This window comes from Neofelis nebulosa, chromosome 1 (genome assembly GCF_028018385.1).
Source record: "Neofelis nebulosa isolate mNeoNeb1 chromosome 1, mNeoNeb1.pri, whole genome shotgun sequence".
NCBI classification, from domain to species: domain Eukaryota; kingdom Metazoa; phylum Chordata; class Mammalia; order Carnivora; family Felidae; genus Neofelis; species Neofelis nebulosa.
In genome coordinates, this window is record NC_080782.1 from 105105407 (window position 1) to 105124538 (window position 19132).

The following is a 19132-nucleotide window of genomic DNA, read 5'->3' on the forward strand; positions in this document are numbered from 1 at the left end:
TGTTGTGATCTGGAACATTTGGAACATACCACACTTGCCCTATATACTATTTCTGCTGCCTCTCTTACCTTTGGATACCATATCTTGAGCCTGCCCACAGCAGCCCTTCCAAATACTTGCCTCGTGAGTGGTTACCTACGCCATCCTTCAATCCTCACATCCTTCAATCCTTCAAGCCTAAGCCCTGCCTCTCGCAATCTGCACCATCCCACTGCGAACAACCAAGCCTGGCTATTTAACACCTATAAAAGCACAACTTAATTTCCCCTTGCTTAATTAACACTGATCAGTGGGTCCCTATGCCTGTTTATCCAGAGACAAATTTGGTAGTTTGTATGAGTTACCTATAACGAAGAGTAAATGCATGGTGTTTTATTTTAACTCTGGGCATAAATTAAGATACAAGCCACATTTTGACTGGTCCTGAAACTTCACTTACTGGACTCGAATCGTTATGCTAAATGACCAGCTTCTGTTGGCTAACTTCTAATCAGTATACGGCAAAGGAAGGTTGTTTAGACTTTCCACAGAAGAAAAATACATCAGTTTAAGTTAAATCCACTGCTAACATGGTCTACATTTCCTGCTTTGTTAAATGGCTAATTGAATGCCAGCCTGCTTTCAAAGAAGTGTCTGGCTTGCTCAAACTTGCTGCAGTGAACACCCTGGTTTCATACTGCTTGCATTATTGAAAATGTTTATTTTGACAGACATTTCTCAGCATACCTGCTTCCAAAACACACATTCCAAAATACTTGAAATTATATAGTAATTATAAATCCCCTACTTTAGAAGTATTAGAAAGAAAAACAAGAATGTCAACAACTAAAATGAGTCCCGTAATTTATGCAACAACGGGAGGCATCAAAGCTGACGGGAAGGGGGAGCACTCCCAACAACCCTCGTCTAAGACGGAGGTCACCTAAAATCCACAGACACTGAAATCCAGGTAACATTTACCATATAGGATACCACTCAGCCATTCTGTCTCTAAATCCCAAGGCAAAACGTTATGGATCTCGTTCTACAAGAAACTTCTGTTACTCCACAGGAGTTCTAAAGCCACCATTTTTCAGGCTCTAAAAAACGAACCACGAGAAAACTTGAGAAGTCCGAAAGGCATTACCTGGTGCAGGCTGTCGTTCATTCCACTCGGTCGAGATTAAAATTTCTATAACTTTTATGAGGTGTTCAGTATTCTCAGAGCTACAAAAACAGAGAGCTTGATTAGAAACCTTTTTTTCTCAACAACGAACTCATCTTCATTTCTACACATTCAAGTCAATGTGTCTGGTGTAAATGTGCCCATGAATCTGTGAGCGAGTATCTTCAGAATAAGGTTAATGATCAATCGATCCCCTCAGGACTGTCCCCATCACCCCAAAATACATGCTTCTCTCCTTTCGCCTTACCTGGCTGCTGGGAATCTGAAAAGCAGAGGGCTGAAAAGTTCAGAGAGTACTCTTGCATTCAGAAGATTCTTGCTGGAGATTTGAGAGAGCTTGAAGAAATGTTTTAGCAAATACTGAAGCGTAAGCCAATACTGATGAGGTATGTTAGGTGCCCTAATGAGCTTCTTCAACAGCTGGATATATTCTTCAGGGCTTTGTACTTCTACAGAGTTTAAAAAGAAAAAAAAAGAAAGAAAGAAGCAAAAAACGGTAAGAGACTCTAGATCTCAGTAGCTCAACACCTAGAACGTTCTTCTGCTCTAGCTACAGAAGACAAAGTCCTTTAAAACAAAGTCATCAGGAGCAGCAGACAGCACATTTGTTCTCATTACAAAAGGCTTTGTGAGAAAGGAGAAATCTCAAGTCAAATGGAAATGCAAGAAACTTTTGGTGTAAAAAACCACAAGAGGATGAGGGTGTGCTGGCAGAGATCTGCCCTCTATTGAGCAGCTCTCAGTGTGATTGGCTAATTCAGAGGAGCATCAGATAAGTATCACACGGTTTAACTTTGAAGGTTCCGAACCACAATTTCCTGTCCCCAGAGCACTTGAACTGAGCATTAGGCTCCTAAGCTCCTAAGAGCCCTCCTCTCTCAACACATTTTGTAATGGCCCCTCGAGGAAAATGGTAAGAACATTGCTAGTCAACGGTCCTAGTCCCTGATTCCCTGAATCCCAAGATGGCACTTGGAACACTGTGGCCTTCAGTGACGTAGTGAACTTTGTTAGTACTGATAAAAGGTTAACAATTAGCCATTTCAACATGTGGACAGCCTTCCTAAGCAAACGAGAGTCTGGGTCTTCCATTGGATGCCCGGGTAAGGGAGGGAATTTGTGCCAAAGGAGAGGGTGTCAGGGAAGCGGCAGATTCCTACTAATATTTTCCAAAACAGCTCTCTTTACAGGCAGCGTTTCATAGAGTTTACATGTGCATCCACATCTCACTGTATGTTCAATGAGGTTTTCAGAACAGAAAACAAACCTTGGGCTAAATAAAGCATCTCATTGTAAACGGCTACTGGAATGACAGGATTCGGTAAGTCCATAAGATAGCGTTTGAAAGCGTCTCCTAAAACTTGCACATCGATCATTTCCAAGTCCACGGAGGCGGCATCTAGGACAGAAACATTTTAAAACGCATTTCAAACATTGTATGCATCGGCAGGGCCAATTTTCTGTATGTGTGACTAAACTGTGACACATGAAAAGTAAGCAGTATGAGGACAGATGTAAAAGACTTCAGTGGTTATCAGCAGGGCTTCGCACAGGGGTTGCTCCTGGCATTTCAAACAGAACAATTTTTCTTTGTGGAAGTCCGCCCCTTAAGTTATAAGCATTTAGCATGATGGCCTCTCCCCAGGATGCCAGGGGCACAGGCCCAGACTCTGGGTTGACAACAACAGAAAAAATGTCCCCATTATGAGCTGAATTCATATGCTGAAGCCCTAACTCCCACTATCTCAGAAGGTGTATTTCAAGATAGGGCCTTTATTTTTTTTTATTTTTTTTTAAGTTTATTTGTTTTGACAGAGAGCAAGCGGGGGAGGGGCAGAGAAGGGGGAGAGAGAGAATCCCAAGCAGGCTCCACAATGTCAGTGCAGAGCCCAATGCGGGGCTTGAACTCACAAACCCTGCAATCATGACCTGAGCTGAAGTTGGACACTTAGCCGACTGAGCCACCCATGTGCCTTCAGACGGGCCTTTAAAGAGGTGGTTTTGTTGAAATGAAGCCATTAGGGATGAGCCCGGGAGGGGCGGAGAGAGAGAGAGAAAGAATCCCAAACAGGCTCCACACTGTCAGTACAGAGCCTGATGCGGGGCTTGAACTTTCAAACTGCGAGATCATGTCCTGAGCTGGAGTCGGACGCTTAACTGACTGAGCCACCCAGGTGCCCCTGGTATCCTTGTAAGAAGAGCAAATTTGGACACACAGAGATGCCAGGAGTACACGCACGGAGGGAATGTGGTGTGAGGACACAGTGAGAAGGTGGCCATTTGTACACCAGGGAGAGAGGCCTCAGAGGAAACCAAACCGGACTTGATCTGGGACTTCTGGTCTCTAGAACAGTGAGAAGACAGGTTTGTGTCTAAAGCCACCCAGTCTGTGGAAGGTTGTCATGGAAGCCCTGGCAAACTAAAGTAGCCCCGCAAATATTTCCAAATACCTTCTGGAGGGTGCTTCTGCTCTGAGAAGAGTTCTGTCTAGGGATGGCTAATCACAGAGTAAATGCTTCCTAAAACCTCCACAGGAAAGCATAAAATGCACATCCATTGAATTTCCTAAATTTCGAGTCGCTAAATACTACATCTCACAATTAATATATATTTAGCTCAACAGAGTGTCTGAACAAACAGTAAGATATACAGAATTTTAAGTCAATCTCAAGAATAGTCATAAAAATATTTATAACATTTTTAGAACGCTCCCCCCTAATTCTGACAAAGTATTCTGATGAGGATATGACTCATCTAACCTGTGGGCACTGACCTAGCTCAGAACAAAGAGAAGACAAGCACATCTGTCCAGTAAATTCCTCAGCTGGAAAAGAGGTCAGGCAATTCAATAATGGGGTGATACTAACCCAAACCACTCTGAGTACTCAGGGTAGAAAAAGGTACCATGTCCAGCAGAAAGAGGGGATGCTGGGGCAGGAAGGACCACAGACATCTAGATCTGAGGAGAACCATCTAGCTGCTGCTGAAGGACTGCACACCCAGTGATGTGACGGCTACCTTGAGGAAGAGTGTCTGGAGATGTGTGTACTCAATGGGCAAGAGGTAAGCTGATGAGCAAAATGCTACATTTTTCAACAGCTTTATTAATTGTGGTGTTAAAAAGAAGTTGGAAAAGGGCGCTGTTGGAAGTGAAAATAACACTTCTGGTAATTCCAATTTTAACGGTTAGAAATGTGTGAGACATGATCAAGAACTAACATAACCTGGTGACTGACTGGATTAGGTTGTGGCCTCGGAGAGAATGAGAAGGAATCCACTCAGTCCAAGGTGTTCGGGCTGGAGGAGAAGGTGGTGTCCTGGAGAGCCATGAAGGGAGTGTGATACTATCAATCACTCCGGGTTGAAACTGAAGTTACCTAAGGTCTTTAGACACATCGTTATCATAGACCCAACGCGCCCCACTATGTAGGCAGAATTGACAAAAGAATCACGCAACACCAATGAAGCTAAGAAAATTCCATCTGGTAGAAAATGTGGTAGGGGATGGGGCGCCTGGGTGGCGCAGTCGGTTAAGCGTCCGACTTCAGCCAGGTCACGATCTCACGGTCCGTGAGTTCGAGCCCCGCGTCAGGCTCTGGGCTGATGGCTCGGAGCCTGGAGCCTGTTTCCGATTCTGTGTCTCCCTCTCTCTCTGCCCCTCCCCCGTTCATGCTCTGTCTCTCTCTGTCCCAAAAATAAATAAAAAACGTTGAAAAAAAAAAAAAATTGAAAAAAAAAAAAAAAAAGAAAATGTGGTAGGGGAAATGGAGGAAAATAATTATTAATCTCAGGAAGTGGAGAGGTAAAGGCTTATATCACTTAAGTGTCCTACAGAGAACGACCTGCGGACTTACCGCATCTCTAACAAGGGTGGCAGAAACAATATTACGTCTTTGCATAAAGGATCCACATTAGAAGGAACGCAACTACTAGAAACTGTGTGCGCATCACTCGAGGAACATTCCACAGCCTCTGTCCACTTCACAAGCTGCTGGACCCCACACCCTTCACACCCTGTACACTTCATTTACTAGGTCTCTTTGCCCAGAAAATTAAAATTACTTAATTTGCTCATCATAAAGAATGCAATACCATTTGGCGATGTGCTTTAAGATAGTAAGATGTTCAGGATTCTGCAGGGCCCTCCCTCAAGGGAGGGCCACGTCTCTTCCATGACACTTCCCAGACGGTACGGTAATTAAATGTCTCCCTGCTAGACTGAGAGCACCTCAAGGTCATGGGCTGCGGCTCTTTCCTGCTCCCCTCAGGGCCCAGCACATAGGACGTGCTTGCTCAATGTTTGTGGACTGAGCTATAAAAAACCTTAGAGTAATGTTAATTCTCCTAAGACCTTCCTGAACACATGAGATGTATTCCAAAGAGGATTTTATAGCCTTTGAACAAAATCATCTTATTTCAAGTCTTGGGAATAGTCATTGGATAAGCTCACCTTATGTCAAATCCACTAGAGTTGATGACATAGATTTTATTTTCTGTTACTGTAGCTTCTAAGGCTCCTTGGAGCTTCTATGATTCTGCAAATCCCCTTTTCTGCATTATAACCATCCTAACAAGCTCTTCTAACAGCCACAGGCATCGGTCACGTGATGACTTTTGTGGTGAGCTAGGCGACAACTACACCACTTTGGGTCTGGGATGGGAGAGTTGACATCCCTCTGCAACCTCCCTTTTCACTGAGTCTGCTCAGGACAGGTAACTAGTAAGCTCTCCAGCACTTCAGCCTCCCTCCCAATGGAATGGAGTCCCCTTCCCAGCTCACGTCTCCCTTAACTTAGTAGTTCTCAGTTGGGGTTTTGAATTGTTGCCCCACCTGAATTCCCAAGAGATATCTGGCCATATCCGGAGACATTTTTGATTGTTACAACTTGGGGACAACGTTACTGGCATCTAGTGAGTAGTGGACAGGTGTGCTGGGGCTAAAAAAGCCTGATTTTTTTTTTTTTTAAATGCGGTATAATTAACATATAACCTTATATATGTTATTAACAACATAATGATTTGATATTTGTTTATGTTACAAAATGATCATTCACAGGAAGTCTAATTAACATCCATCACCATAGTTACAGGGTTTTCTTTATGATGAGAACTTTTATTATTTAAAAGAAATTTTTTTAGTGTTTATTTTTGAGGAAGAGAGAGAGAAAGAGTGTGAGCGGGGGAGGGGCAGAGAGAGAGGGAGACACAAACTCTGAAGCAGGCTCCAGGCTCTGAGTTGGCAGCACAGAGCCCGATGTGGGGCTTGAACCCACGAGCCAAAGTCGGATGCTTAACGGAATGAGCCACCCAGGCATCCCTGTTAGGAGAAGTTTTAAAGAAAAGGTGTGCTTCAGGATGAGGCACCTGCCGAGGTGGTTCAGTCAGTTCAGCATCTGACTTTTAGCTCAGGTCATGATCTTCTAGTTCCTGAATTCCAGCCCCACATCAGGCATTCTGCTATCAGCACAGAGCCCGCTTGAGATCCTGTGTCTCCCTCTCTCTCCTCTCCCCATCCCCAGCTTGAGGGCATGCTCTCTCTCTCAAAAATAAATAAAAACATTAAAAAAAAGAAAAGAAAAGAGGGGCGCCTGGGTGGCTCAGTCAGTTGAGCATCCGACTTCAGCTCAGGTCATGATCTCATGGTCCATGAGTTCGGGCCCCGCATCGGGCTCTGTGGTGACAGCTCAGAGCCTGGAGCCTCCTTCGGATTCTGTGTCTCCCTCTCTCTCTTTGCCCCTCCTCCACTCGCGCTGTCTCTCTCTCTGCCTCTCAAAAATAAACTAATAAAAAATTTTTTTAAAAAGAAAAGACCTGCTTCAGGTTAAGAGAAACCAAAACAATCAGGAGAAAATTCAAATGAGAACAACAAAGAAACAATTCACTGGGGGTCAATACAGTAAGGAAAAAAAAAGAGTACGGACCTCTGAGTTGGAACAATTTGGGTGTAAATCAGAGTTCTGCCATCAGCAATAACTAAGATCACAAGGGTAATATGTAGATGAAATAAAATAACTTAGTAAGTACTAATAAAAGTGGGATGTTGTCCTTCACATCTATCCTTTTCAGACATTGGTAATTCACAAGTTTGGTTAAAAGCCATGAATTCCAGGGGCGCCTGGCTGGCTCAGTCGGTTGAGCGTCCGACTTTGGCTCAGGTCATGATCTTACAGTTCATGAGTTCAAGACCCACGTCCGGCTCTCTGCTGACAGCTCAGAGCCTGGAGCCTGTTTCGGATTCTGTGTCTCCCTCTCTCTCTGGCCCTCCCCCACTCATGCTCTGTCTCTCTGTCAAAAATAAAATAAACATTAAAAAAAAAGCCATGTTTTCTCTCTCTCTCTCTCTCTCTCTCTTTTTAGTGTAAGTGATTATCCTGAGCTTCCTCCAAGGTATTACAATATTTTTATGGACTGAAAAATCCTCAAGCTATAAAAAGTCCGAGGATCTACTCCTAAATTTAGATAATGTTTATGCTTTCTCTTCTCACAAAATTCACTTTTTTCACACAGAATCCAAAGGAAACCTGTTTTCTACCTGTGTGATTTGCTATCAACTGGGGCAGAAAAGCTGCCTGTCAAAACATACTGTTGACGTAATTTTGGTTAGGTATTCCATCTCAGAGGTGAGGTGAAGGTTTTTTTTCTCAGCCTAGCCTGCATCATCTGTATTCAGTCACATTGAAAAGCTTAACCACTATTTCTCAAATAACTCTCATTTCATCGGTCTCTGATGTCTAAACATTTCCTGTGACTGTTGTTCAGTTTGACCAATTTTCTGACCAAAACATGTATCTCAACTCCAACCGGCTAAGGACAAAATTCACTGTTTCTTTCCCACTCTGGTCAGGCTGTAAGAAATAAAGGTACGTCTTTCACCTACAGCTTTCTGCCAGTCAGCTCGTACTGACCCATTCTGGGGGTGAGGCAGGATTTGCAGCTGTCAGGGGACATGCCCTGCATGTGCGTGACTCTGGTTTCCATGCACAAAATAAAAATGAAAGTTTGAAAAAATTATTTTCAAACTTCAAACATCTGGGTGGTGCATTTCAAATGAAACTATTTACTGACAGAGATAGAATCTTCGTTTTTCCCAGAAACATCTTTTCTAGAAACTTTCATGAGCTGCCTCATTTGAAAGCTGCTCAACTTCAGAGTTTTTCATTTACTACATGCTCTGCACAAGTGTATGTCTCAAAGACCTTCCTCCCCAACAGGGTTTCATTCTTTCGGGTTCCTAAATCCAAATTCGGTGAAATGATGTGAGGCCGAAAATTATTTTTCTAAAAAAAATTCTGGGAGGGAATGAAGGATCGGAGGGATTCTACAAGTTGATACAGAAGATGATCTGCCAGAATGATGGCCAGTGAATTTATTCACATTTATAGTTTTATTCGGTTTGGCAAAGGAGAGAGGGAACAAAGAGTAACGCCACCATTGGTTGAATTAATTGATGTCCTTTAACCAGTGGTGTGCAGGAGCTGGCCTGCTCATCGCCAACTACACTCAATTCTTTCCGAGTTGGAGTTTAGTGATAACATGTTGGCAGCCTGAAACCGACCGCGGCGGGCATACTTCCACCACGGAAGTGGGCAACTGGTACAAACCAGGGTTCCCCCACCTCCCTGAGAGGGGTTTACCAGCACACCATTGAATATAACAGTATCATGCTGTTACTTAATATAAACATGGCATGAAAAAGCAAATAAGCATTTGGAAGGAAGGAAGGAAGGCCAAGAAGAAAAAAAAAAGGGGGGGGGGGAGAGGAAAATGGAAAAGGTCAGAAGAGACATTTGTTAAATGACACAGGCTTATAAATATTTTTTAAGCTGATCCAGATGAATCAGATATAGCCAAATGCATGGTCACAGAAAAGATGGTGGATATGCAGAGCCAGAGAAATCCCAAGAGGGTGTTTCTCTCCTCTGCAATTCCTGCAGGGCCCAGAGGCTCTTAGCTGTGATGACAGCCAACATGCCTGCAGGCAGGCACACACACCCCAATTCAGGAGACAAACATCAAAGGTCAGCGCTGGTTTGGGCTGTTACCATAATAGGGCAGAGGGAAGCGTGTGTGATTTCTGAGCTTCCTTCAAACTCAGAACGCTGCATGATGGAGTTCAAGTGTTTTTGTGTGCTTTACCTGAAACAGAAAGGTAAGAACCGTGTCTCCCATTTGTCTTTCTAGCTCCATGACACTCACCACAATCAAGAAGCTGTCGTAATTCTGCTGGGTTGCTGGAGCTCTGTGTTCTGTATAAAGTTGAACATTCCAGACCTAAGACACAAAACAGACTGAGCATGCAAAACACAGCTCTCTGGAGAACCTGTGGGCCGGCTGCCAGAACGACATTCCAGTTTCCAGCTCCTATCTATTCTAGATGCGTGCACCAAATATTCTTGGAAGTTAACTCCTGCTATTAATCGTAGCTGGCATGTCAATACTTTTGGTGAAGTCGTCTGGCCACGAAGGAGCAAGTTAATTATATTTATTAAATTGTGGAGAATTTAATAGTTTCCATACAGTAACTACATGTTAATATGGAGTCAGGAATCAGACCAAGGCTGTTTCCCCAGGACACAGCAACAAAGAGCTTATGTGTCTAGCACAAGTTGGCGAGAAGCTTATTTAACGAATGCCCCACGGACAAGTATAAATTGTAATACCCATGAAATAAGGACATAACAAATTAACTGATTCCCTCTATCAGCCGATTACCTTTCTTTTCAATGGCTTCCACTAGCTTCACAAGAAGAGGCGGAGCGATGTCAGGAGGGGCAAACTGCTCAGCAAGATCTGGCAGAGCCAAAGCTGCGAATGAACAGAATCCTACAATTAGATTATGTTTAGGTGGGGGCAAGCAAATGCATTAGACAACAACGAAGAAAACCGAAATACAGAACAGTTTAGTTCTACCTGACACCAGCAAACTCAGGCCTGAGCAAGATGGCGCCCTGTGCTGGGCCCTGCACTTCAGAGGGCTCCTCTCTGGGCCTCTTCCAGCCGTGCCTCTTCCTGCAGTTTAAGGAGTTTTGGGGGCCCAAGGGCAAGGCTTACTTCTCTCCTGGGACACACTCAGAATACTTAGCTAGAATCAGGGAATTCCCTGCCCAATTAGCTTCTCAAGGCCTCTTCCCCAGGTCCATCCTCCCTGGGGCAGACCTCCCTGCTGGGGTGTGCCCCTGGGCCTGAGGCAGTTGGGTTGGGGGCTGGGGGCTGGGTGGGCAGGACTCAGGGTAGGATGGAATGTGGATGTGCCAGAGCCCCCGCAGTGCAGGGCAAGACTAGGTTGGGTGAGTGGTCAGCTCTCCCCAGATCACCACACTCCGTGGCAGAACTGAAACCCGAGAACTGGCCGCCTGGCCATTATGAAGCAACAACTTCATAATATCCAGGTAAGAGGATGGACCAGCTTTTACTCAACTGTTCATTAACATGACTTAGAACTTTAAAATATTCAGACACAGGGCATTTGCAAATGATCACTGGCCACATGACATTAATTCCAAATTAAGTCCCTGTGCACTTGCTACCGAAGCCTTGGTTTGCTCACATATATTTTGGTTGGTTAGTATCTTCAGAAATGTGATGTTTTCACAAACTGTTTTTCCATGCTTTATTTATGTATTTTACCATTCCTGGTGATTCAAGAAGAAACTAACTGGATAACACACCAATAATGGCCTTGAACATTACATTAATAACTGTATTCTCACTCCAAAAATACACGAAACCATTTTAAGTAAAAATATTCATCTCATAATATACCAGAAGAGGGAGCTAAATATATTCACCTTATTTTTCTCAGACTGCAAAATACACGTAAATGACAGTCTATATAAAAATACCTACAGGTGCAACCTTTTTGTTAGCCTCCAACATGTAACTTTTTAGACACTTAAAGTTCATCACTGCACCCTCTTTTCTAGGAATAAATCGTTTATATAACTTAAGAAAGATTAAATATTTATAATTTTGTTTCAGGGAGATTTTAGTGGCATGATTATTATACGGCGTTTATTATGCTAAGCAAATTTCTAATGAAGCCCATCTTTCTAATAGCAAGAATCATCATAGACAAGAAACTCACAACACATAAATCAAGTAAAATTATTTTCGATGCTGCCCTCAGAGGGGGACGTATGACTTATGTCGTTTTACAAACCCTAAACCCTGCAGTGTAAGAGCCTGTTAGACTCCAATATGCCCTGGGTCAGACACATGTGGTCTTGCCACTAACCTCTACTGGCCATTTAAGTACTCAGGATAAAAGGATAAGAGCTAAATTATGGAAGAAAATCCCACAGCAGCACTGTCCAGTCAAACTTTCTGGGAATGATGGAAATGTTCTATTAGCTGTGCTATCCGAAAAAGCAGAGACCAGCCAACTAGCCACATGTGGCTAGTGAGCACTTAAGATGTAGCCACTGCAGCTGAATAAATGAATTTTTTAAAATTGATTTAAACTTAAAAAGCTCTATGTGCTAGCGGCCACCATATTAGAGAGCAGGGTCCTGTATATCCTGAGCACGGACCTATTTGTCAAGAGCAAATGAAAGATTCCTGAGTTGGCTTTGTGCAACTAAGACCCCACCATAAAGACATGCCTGGGGACAGGACATCTGGGCGTAGGGCTAAGTGACATCTGTACTCAGAGCACGAAAAGTCTGTCACAGCTTCCCAGGTGACTCCGTCCTACTCCAACTCCACTTAAACATGTTATGGACTTCATAAAGGCAGGACAGACAGGCCACTGACCTTCTAGACCGTTACTAGGCACAGGGCTGAGTGGGAACTTCACCTCTCCTGTGTTCCCTGTACCTACCGGAGCCTATACATCACGTGGAGAACCTGCTAAGAAGAAAGATTCCCAGGTACGACCATAAACCTCCAGAATCAGAAAATCCAGGAATGGAGCTACTAATCTAGTTTGGAGTAGTACTAAGTTTTAGGATATGCTATTATGATAAGCAAATTCATGTGGGTAACCCCCTGAAAAAAACCCATCAGTGACATCCCCCAAATCTCTAAATGTTAAAATGTCAGTATATTTGAGAAGCACCGAGAATACAAATCTTGCAAGTTTCATGTGGTCTTTTTCATCAAAAGTATTGTAAAATAAAAAACGATACACCATCAAAGAGCATACCATTTCATTCTCTCTGATGAACTATAAACTACTTCCTTTTGCCTCAGAAAATTATCAACTCACAAAAATGTCCTCCCCCATAAATGCCTTCTATGCTGAACCAAGTGATATGTATCATCCCAACAACACATGTAACAGAGGCAAACCTAAAAGCAGAAATGGTGTAGAGAAATAGCAGTAAGAATTCACTGCAGTGTTTCTCCTTGGCCTTCTCAAACGTCTAGTTCTCACTTATTAGCACATGCCAAGATGTAAGAAGCTAAAGATTAACTAGTAAATACACAATCCCACATAGCCATGCAACACTCGCCTGGCTCTGTCCCCGCCCTCTTAAGTTACTTAGGGCCCCCTTTTTTTTTTTAATTAAAAAAAATCTTTAAAGTTGGCACCTGAAAATGGAATTACTTAATAAAGGTTTATCTCCTTCCAGAATCTTATCAACACAATCATTTCTGCAGGCAAATTTGAAAGTTAAATTAACTGATAATTAAAGATTTCACCTAATTGCGATTCAAATATGCACCCGGCAGTTGTTAGATTTCTGGGTTGGCAAATACGACATATAAAAAGGTTTCCATCTATTTGTTCACTTTGGCTTGAAGAAGAAAAAAGGAAAAAAAGGAAAAACCTTCTTTCTTTAGTCCTTTCAAGGTTTCTTTGGCAAAAAAAAAAAAAAAAAAAAAAAAAAAAATGGTAGTTTGCCATCAGTATCCCGAGCTACAAAATATCATGTGTTTCGCTCATAAACTGTTACTTCAAGGTTTTGAAAAGCATCGTGATAGCCATTGGGTACCTATAACAATTCTGGAACTTTTCTCAAGGAGCACACCACAATATGAAGAATAAAACTAGATGCATATATAAGGAGTATGGGCAGTCTTCTTATAATAGAGCTAGTGAATTTCCCACTGGGTTTTTAATATTGCTAAAAGCTGTATTACTCAAATGTCTGAATCACTGATCCATTGCTGATTAAGCCTTTGCAATGGGAGTTTTAAAAGATAAATTTTATGTGGAGAGACCCTATTTTTTAAATAACAATTCAAGGATTTCCTATTCTCTAGTACAATATCTGTGATTCAATCCGTTTCCCCTTAAAAATATTTAAACATAGGGAATGTGAAGTCCTACCCAAGAAGCTTTTCAAGTTCACATTTTCTCCTACGGGTAAGAGGATCAATCAACATCAAAAATCTAAAAAAGTATTCTAAAGCAAACTATTAATTATTTCAACAATCCTAAAATCAATGATTCCTCTAATTTTATTAAGTACACAAGGTCGGTATTTCCTTTTCCATTACATTCCATTTTAAGAAATTCTAACAGGAAACTATAATTGCGAGGCATTGCCAAATTTGGCAAGTTGTTTTCTGAAAGGTGCATGATAAAGCACCACGTTATATACAACAACAGACTAAAACATAGTGGGACTGAAAAAGAAAAAAATACAGAATATACAGATCATCTACAAAATACAAAATCACACAGCATGATCCTCATGAAGGTGATATATACATTTTTATTAGGTTTTATCATTCAGACAAATTTTTTTTAACTGAATTAGGTATGCTTTTTGGCTCTGAAGCCTGCTGTAGCCAGTGTGTTAAGTCTGAGCCAAGCTCACTCTTAAGAATCTGGGTGAATTCACAGATTCCCTTGCGATAGTCCAACACCAGTTTTTGACTGAGTGGAATCATTTTCCATCAAAAGAAATCAGCATTACTTAAGGAGAAAGGAGACAAGAAAGAACAGTAGAAGGGTCCAGAAGTGGTGAAGCAAGACATATATTGTTTCAGAAGAGGAATCAAGTCTTCAACACTGATACAAATACCAATGAATTAGGTGTCCCCGGTTGTAGAAAGAATTTTTTGATGACACCTCAGATGCTGCATTTTCCATTAGTTCTATTTTTCTACCTTAACCCTGGTGACAGCCAATCACATGGAACAGAAGGGAGCCTTCTTTCCAAACTCAGACCCTTCCCAAACCACTAACCCGGACAGGCCTGAACAGTCCTTGGGCACCAGCGGTGTGTGGGAGACAGTGGCATTCCTCACATTAAATGGTGCCAACACGGCTACAAAGTGCAAGATGAAACCGGCACACAGCTGCACCTTTTGGAGGCGGTCTCCATAAAAAAAGATATTTCAGAGTCAGTGCCTGGCAGGGACGAATGGAAAGTTTAAGCTGAAATTCTGGGACTCCAGAGACCGCCCAAGCCAAGTATTTCATTACTTGATGGAAGTAGCTTGGAAGTACATGAAAAACTGCCACTTACCTTTTAAAATGTCATACAAATACGCAGAAAAGAAAGTATATGTGCTAGGCGTGGATCAATATTAAATCAAGATGTGTGCCGATTAATTGTTGTTGAGTCAAAACTTTATTTCGGCCTGAAAGAACTTCTCTCATTGTTTCAAATGAAAAATGTACATTCTGGTGGGCAAAATCTGAAACTTTGCAAAGCACATTCACATTTTATGTCCATAACGGTTAATATCCCGACATTTAAACTTCTTAAGCCCTACTGGAGAAACCACAACAAAGACGGGCTAAGATAGTATAGCTAAAAAACTAAAAGCAAAAAACCAACATGGGTTCCTCAACTTTGGAATGCACTTGTTGAATCAGAAGTAATACAATTATGAAAAGCACACGTTTAAAGCCAAAGAGACTTGGGGTTTAATCTCGGGTATGCCACTTACTGAATGTATTCTTGGGCATGTTAATTAACTTGAACCTCAGTTTTTTCATGTGTAAATGGGCATAATTAAGAAGGTAATAAGGATTAAATGAACAATATAAATAAACATGGCAGGCACAGTGCCTAGTATGTAGAAAGCACAAACTAATGGTTAGGTGTTATTAATTTAGAATTATTTACGTAATCTTTTTCACTACTAATAGATTTTCTATTGTAATGGCAAATTTTAAGACCAGACACTAGTATAACGGAGACAGAATTTTCAATACTTTTTTTAAGGTGGCAAACTGGAAACATTTTGACAGAGTAGATATTTGCATTTTGCCTTTCTTTCACTGTAGCATATGAACGGTATCTTTTCAGGAGTCGTATCTAAAATATCACATTATTTTCAGTATGTTGCACTTTCCCCCCAGAAAGTCTCCCCTATTTGAGTTATACTTCAGTTTTCTGAACGTAAAGGAAAAATGAAGTTGGAATGGTACTGAACTTGGGGGAAATAGGGACTTTTTTTTGAGGAGGGAGGAAAAAAAAGGATGGACAAAGAAAAAAGGAAGAGCAAGTCGATGTGGAAATAAATCTCCAGCCATAGCTACATTATTTTCAGAGATAACTAGTCAGGGGGAATTAAAAGACTTGTCAACACATTTGAACAGTAAGTTTGCAAATCTTTTCAGATACTCTAAACTAATTAGTCTTTAATATCTTTATCTTTTCCCACTTATCCCTTCTGCTCCACAGCTTAAAAACAAATGAAAGGGATTGGAGTTCTCTGCCCATTTAGTTTTATTTCTAGACCACAGCCTCATATTGGAAACAAACAGCACTCAAAGATCTTATTACACCTAAGAAGACATTACAGTTTTGCTTTGGATGACCTTAGCTAAAAATTCAGAGGTAAGAGATCACTGAAATGCAAGATTATACTTAATCTTTGACAGGCTAGCCTAATTAATTGTGATTGTTATCCCCTAGAGTCTGATTTAAAGATTACAATTTATAGTATATAGAAAAAATTAAAATATTGGTCAGGAGGTAAATGAGGAAGAAAGGAACTCGTTTTTATACCCCTGAAAATAATTTATAGGTGAGTCCCTGGGAGTTCCGGGACTAATGACTTACAAAAGAAGTTGGTCTTTTGGTCTGTTGGCTTAGAAAGATTTCACGTGAAGTGTGACTGAAAAGCCCCAAAAGGAAAGGAGAGAAAACAAAACCACATAACACACCACAAGGGGTACTGACCATTCGCTGAATACTAGGGAACATCAATTAGGAGCCATATTACCACCAAGACATGGCATTCATTTTTTTATTCATAGCCATCCAAAGACGCAACGGTCCTTATTATCCCCACTCAAAAGACAAGGAACTTGAGCCTTAAAGAAACTGAGTCATTTGGTCAAGGTCGCCAAGCTCGTAAGCAGTGTCTTGAAGTTCAGTTTGTACCTGTTTTTCTCCCCCCCAGAGCCTACAAGTCCCAGTTGAGGACAGAACCCTGTGAGAAGTTTTCCAGAATTTCCAGCAAGTCTCCTGAATTTAAAAGGAGACTGCGATCGTGAATGGTGTTGCATAATGCACAGATATGTAATGTTCGATCCTGCAGGCGAGGAGCCCCAATACTTGCTGGTGTGCTCAAGTAAACTTATCCTAGCAACACCTGTTTCAGCACTTCCTCCAAATAAGCTAGGGGGCACCTTCTCCCTTACTAGATAATATTTTGAAATGCAGGTAATTAACACCAGAAAGAGAAAGCAAAGAGAGTCCCTTTAGTGAGGAGAGAGGCAGGGGCTCCAGGGAACCTGCAGAGGCACTCACTTCTCTCTCATTTGTGTCTGGTAATAGATTTCACAATCAAACATATAAAAATACCATGTTAAAAAAGCAGGGTCTTCCAATGTAGTCCGAGAAGCCCCCATCTCTCCAGAATTAAAGATCCTCTGATCAGGAGAGCACAGAAGTGAAAGAGAAACTGTAAAGATTTACTTTCCTGGGGAAAGGAGAGAGCTGAAAGAAGCTTCTTGATCCAGGCTGGCCCCTCACTAACTGCGCAGAAGCAGGCTGCTGGAGGTCCGAGGCGTAAGTGCCAAAGGAGGGAGGAGCTGCCACAGAGGCAAAGTCGTCCAGCCGGGTGGCACCAGCTTCCTCACAAAGCCTGGATGGAAACCACAGGAAAGAACCACCAGACTCCATTCTAATGACGACAGAAAGAGGTGGGCTTTTTCTCTGACATTCGAAAACATACCAAAAAGTTGGAAGAATTGTACGGTGAGTGCCCATGTAGCCTCCTCCTCCTAGATCCTACAAGCGTATTACCTATTGATTCATCAATCCACCTTTCTTTCTGGGAAGCATTTCAAAGTAGGTGGCAGAAATCAGTTGCTGTGGACTGAACTGCATGGGGCACCCTTTCCCCTCATCCGTGTGATAAAGCCTTAACTACCATCAAGACAGTATTTGGAGATGGGATTTTTGAGAATTAAGTTTAGATGAGGTCATGAGGGTGGGGCCATCATGATGGGATTAGTGTCCTTCTAAGACTCCAAAAAGCTTCCTCTTTCTCTCCCTGCTCTAGGAGAGAGTAGGAAGAGAGGCCAACTGCCTACAAGTCAGGAAACAGCCCTCACTAGAACCCAACCATGGTGGCCCCCGTAACTCAGACTTAGCCACCTAGACTGAGATGAACAAATAAAGGCCTCTTGTTCAAGCCATTCAGTCTATGGTATTTTGTCATAGCGGCCCAAGCTGACCAAAACATCAATACACTACACCCAAAGGAAGCAAGGAAACCTTAGGTCTAGAAAAAAAAAAAAAAAAAAAAAAATCAGTGGCAAAGGCTAATTCCGGAGAGTTAGTAAATATCTTCTGAGTGTCAGAATATTCACAAGGGCACATGCTTCCTAAATTTTACTGAGCATACTAAAAGCCCAATTCAGATAGATCTGCGTGGGCTTCAGGATTCTGCATATCCGACAAACTCCCAGGTAAGGCCCATGCTGCTGGCCCTCGGAACACACTTTGAGCAGCAAGGATGAGCCCACCAGTCCCAGAGAGAAACTCCAGATCACAGTGGGAGAGCGAATCCCAACAGCTAACGTTCCACACTTGATACTTATTACCAACGCACCCTGGGCTTCAAGGGCTGGTTTTATACCAGATCCCAGGAGCCCAGCATCGAAACATGTGTCAGACAGATGACAGGACTAACTCAGAGCTTCTAGCTGTCAAATCTGATTAGAGCTGATATCATACCTAATTACACATCCAAAGAGAGATTAGCAGCAGAGGCTCGGCTGCTCTGTGCTCCTGGGCACTGCTTCGTGTGGGGAGAGGGGTCACGTGGGTCACAACTCCACAAAGTCCCGCAGTAAATTCAGGCCAAGAGCTAAGAAGTACCCACCTCCCCTGACGTCCCCAAGAAAGCTTTTCCTAACTGGTCACGTTCAAGAGGACTCAGGTGTTCAGATTTTGGTTGGAGGAGAGGAATAGGAAGTATTCCTACAACCACTACTATAAGCCCTACTACTGCTACTACTGACAGTACTTGTGTACTTAACACTTAGTTTTGGAAATTGTGCTCAGGGCTTTGTGGGGTTTATCTCATTTAATCTGCACAACCCTGTAAAGGATTATAACCGTCCCCACTTTACAGAGGAGGAAAGCGAAGCTAAGAAAAATTAAGCACGTTTTTTTGTGCCAGGAGTAAGTGGTAAAGGAATGATTTTATAGACCAAATCGACTTCAAAGCCAACAGTAACCACTCCAGGCATCTCAGGTGCCTCCTCAGGCAGACACACTGCAGGACTCCATTCTGGGGGTTACAAAGCCCTGAGCAGAGAACAAAGATGGAAAAGCACTCGTCAGGAGAAGACACGCACAGTGACAACCCCTGGTGACAAGAGGTGGCATGGGTTCAACTTGAGCTTGGGCTGGCAGGCCAGCATCTCGCCATCACCTCTGCTCTATCAGGATTGAACCCTTGCCAGTTCACTCAGCCAGGCTAAATATTTTGAGGACAGCATTTATTAAATATTTTCTCATAAGGCTAAACTAAGCACATTCTTCCCCAAGGATGTAATGGGTTTTATTGAGCTAAATATAGTTGGCTAACATATCACTTTCG

At 42.3% G+C, this 19132-nt stretch overlaps 1 protein-coding gene across 1 annotated transcript in view; it reads right to left on the reverse strand.

Annotated features, from left to right (window-relative positions):
- PIK3R1 (phosphoinositide-3-kinase regulatory subunit 1) overlaps positions 1 to 19132 on the reverse strand; it is an 86706-nt gene that overhangs the window by 19936 nt on the left and 47638 nt on the right. The window contains exons 3-7 of the mRNA XM_058730646.1: positions 9878 to 9970; positions 9362 to 9436; positions 2433 to 2564; positions 1413 to 1614; positions 1127 to 1206 (exon numbers count right to left, since the gene is read on the reverse strand). Of these exons, the coding sequence (XP_058586629.1) occupies positions 1127 to 1206; positions 1413 to 1614; positions 2433 to 2564; positions 9362 to 9436; positions 9878 to 9970 (582 nt within the window). The remainder of the gene's footprint in view (positions 1 to 1126; positions 1207 to 1412; positions 1615 to 2432; positions 2565 to 9361; positions 9437 to 9877; positions 9971 to 19132) is intronic.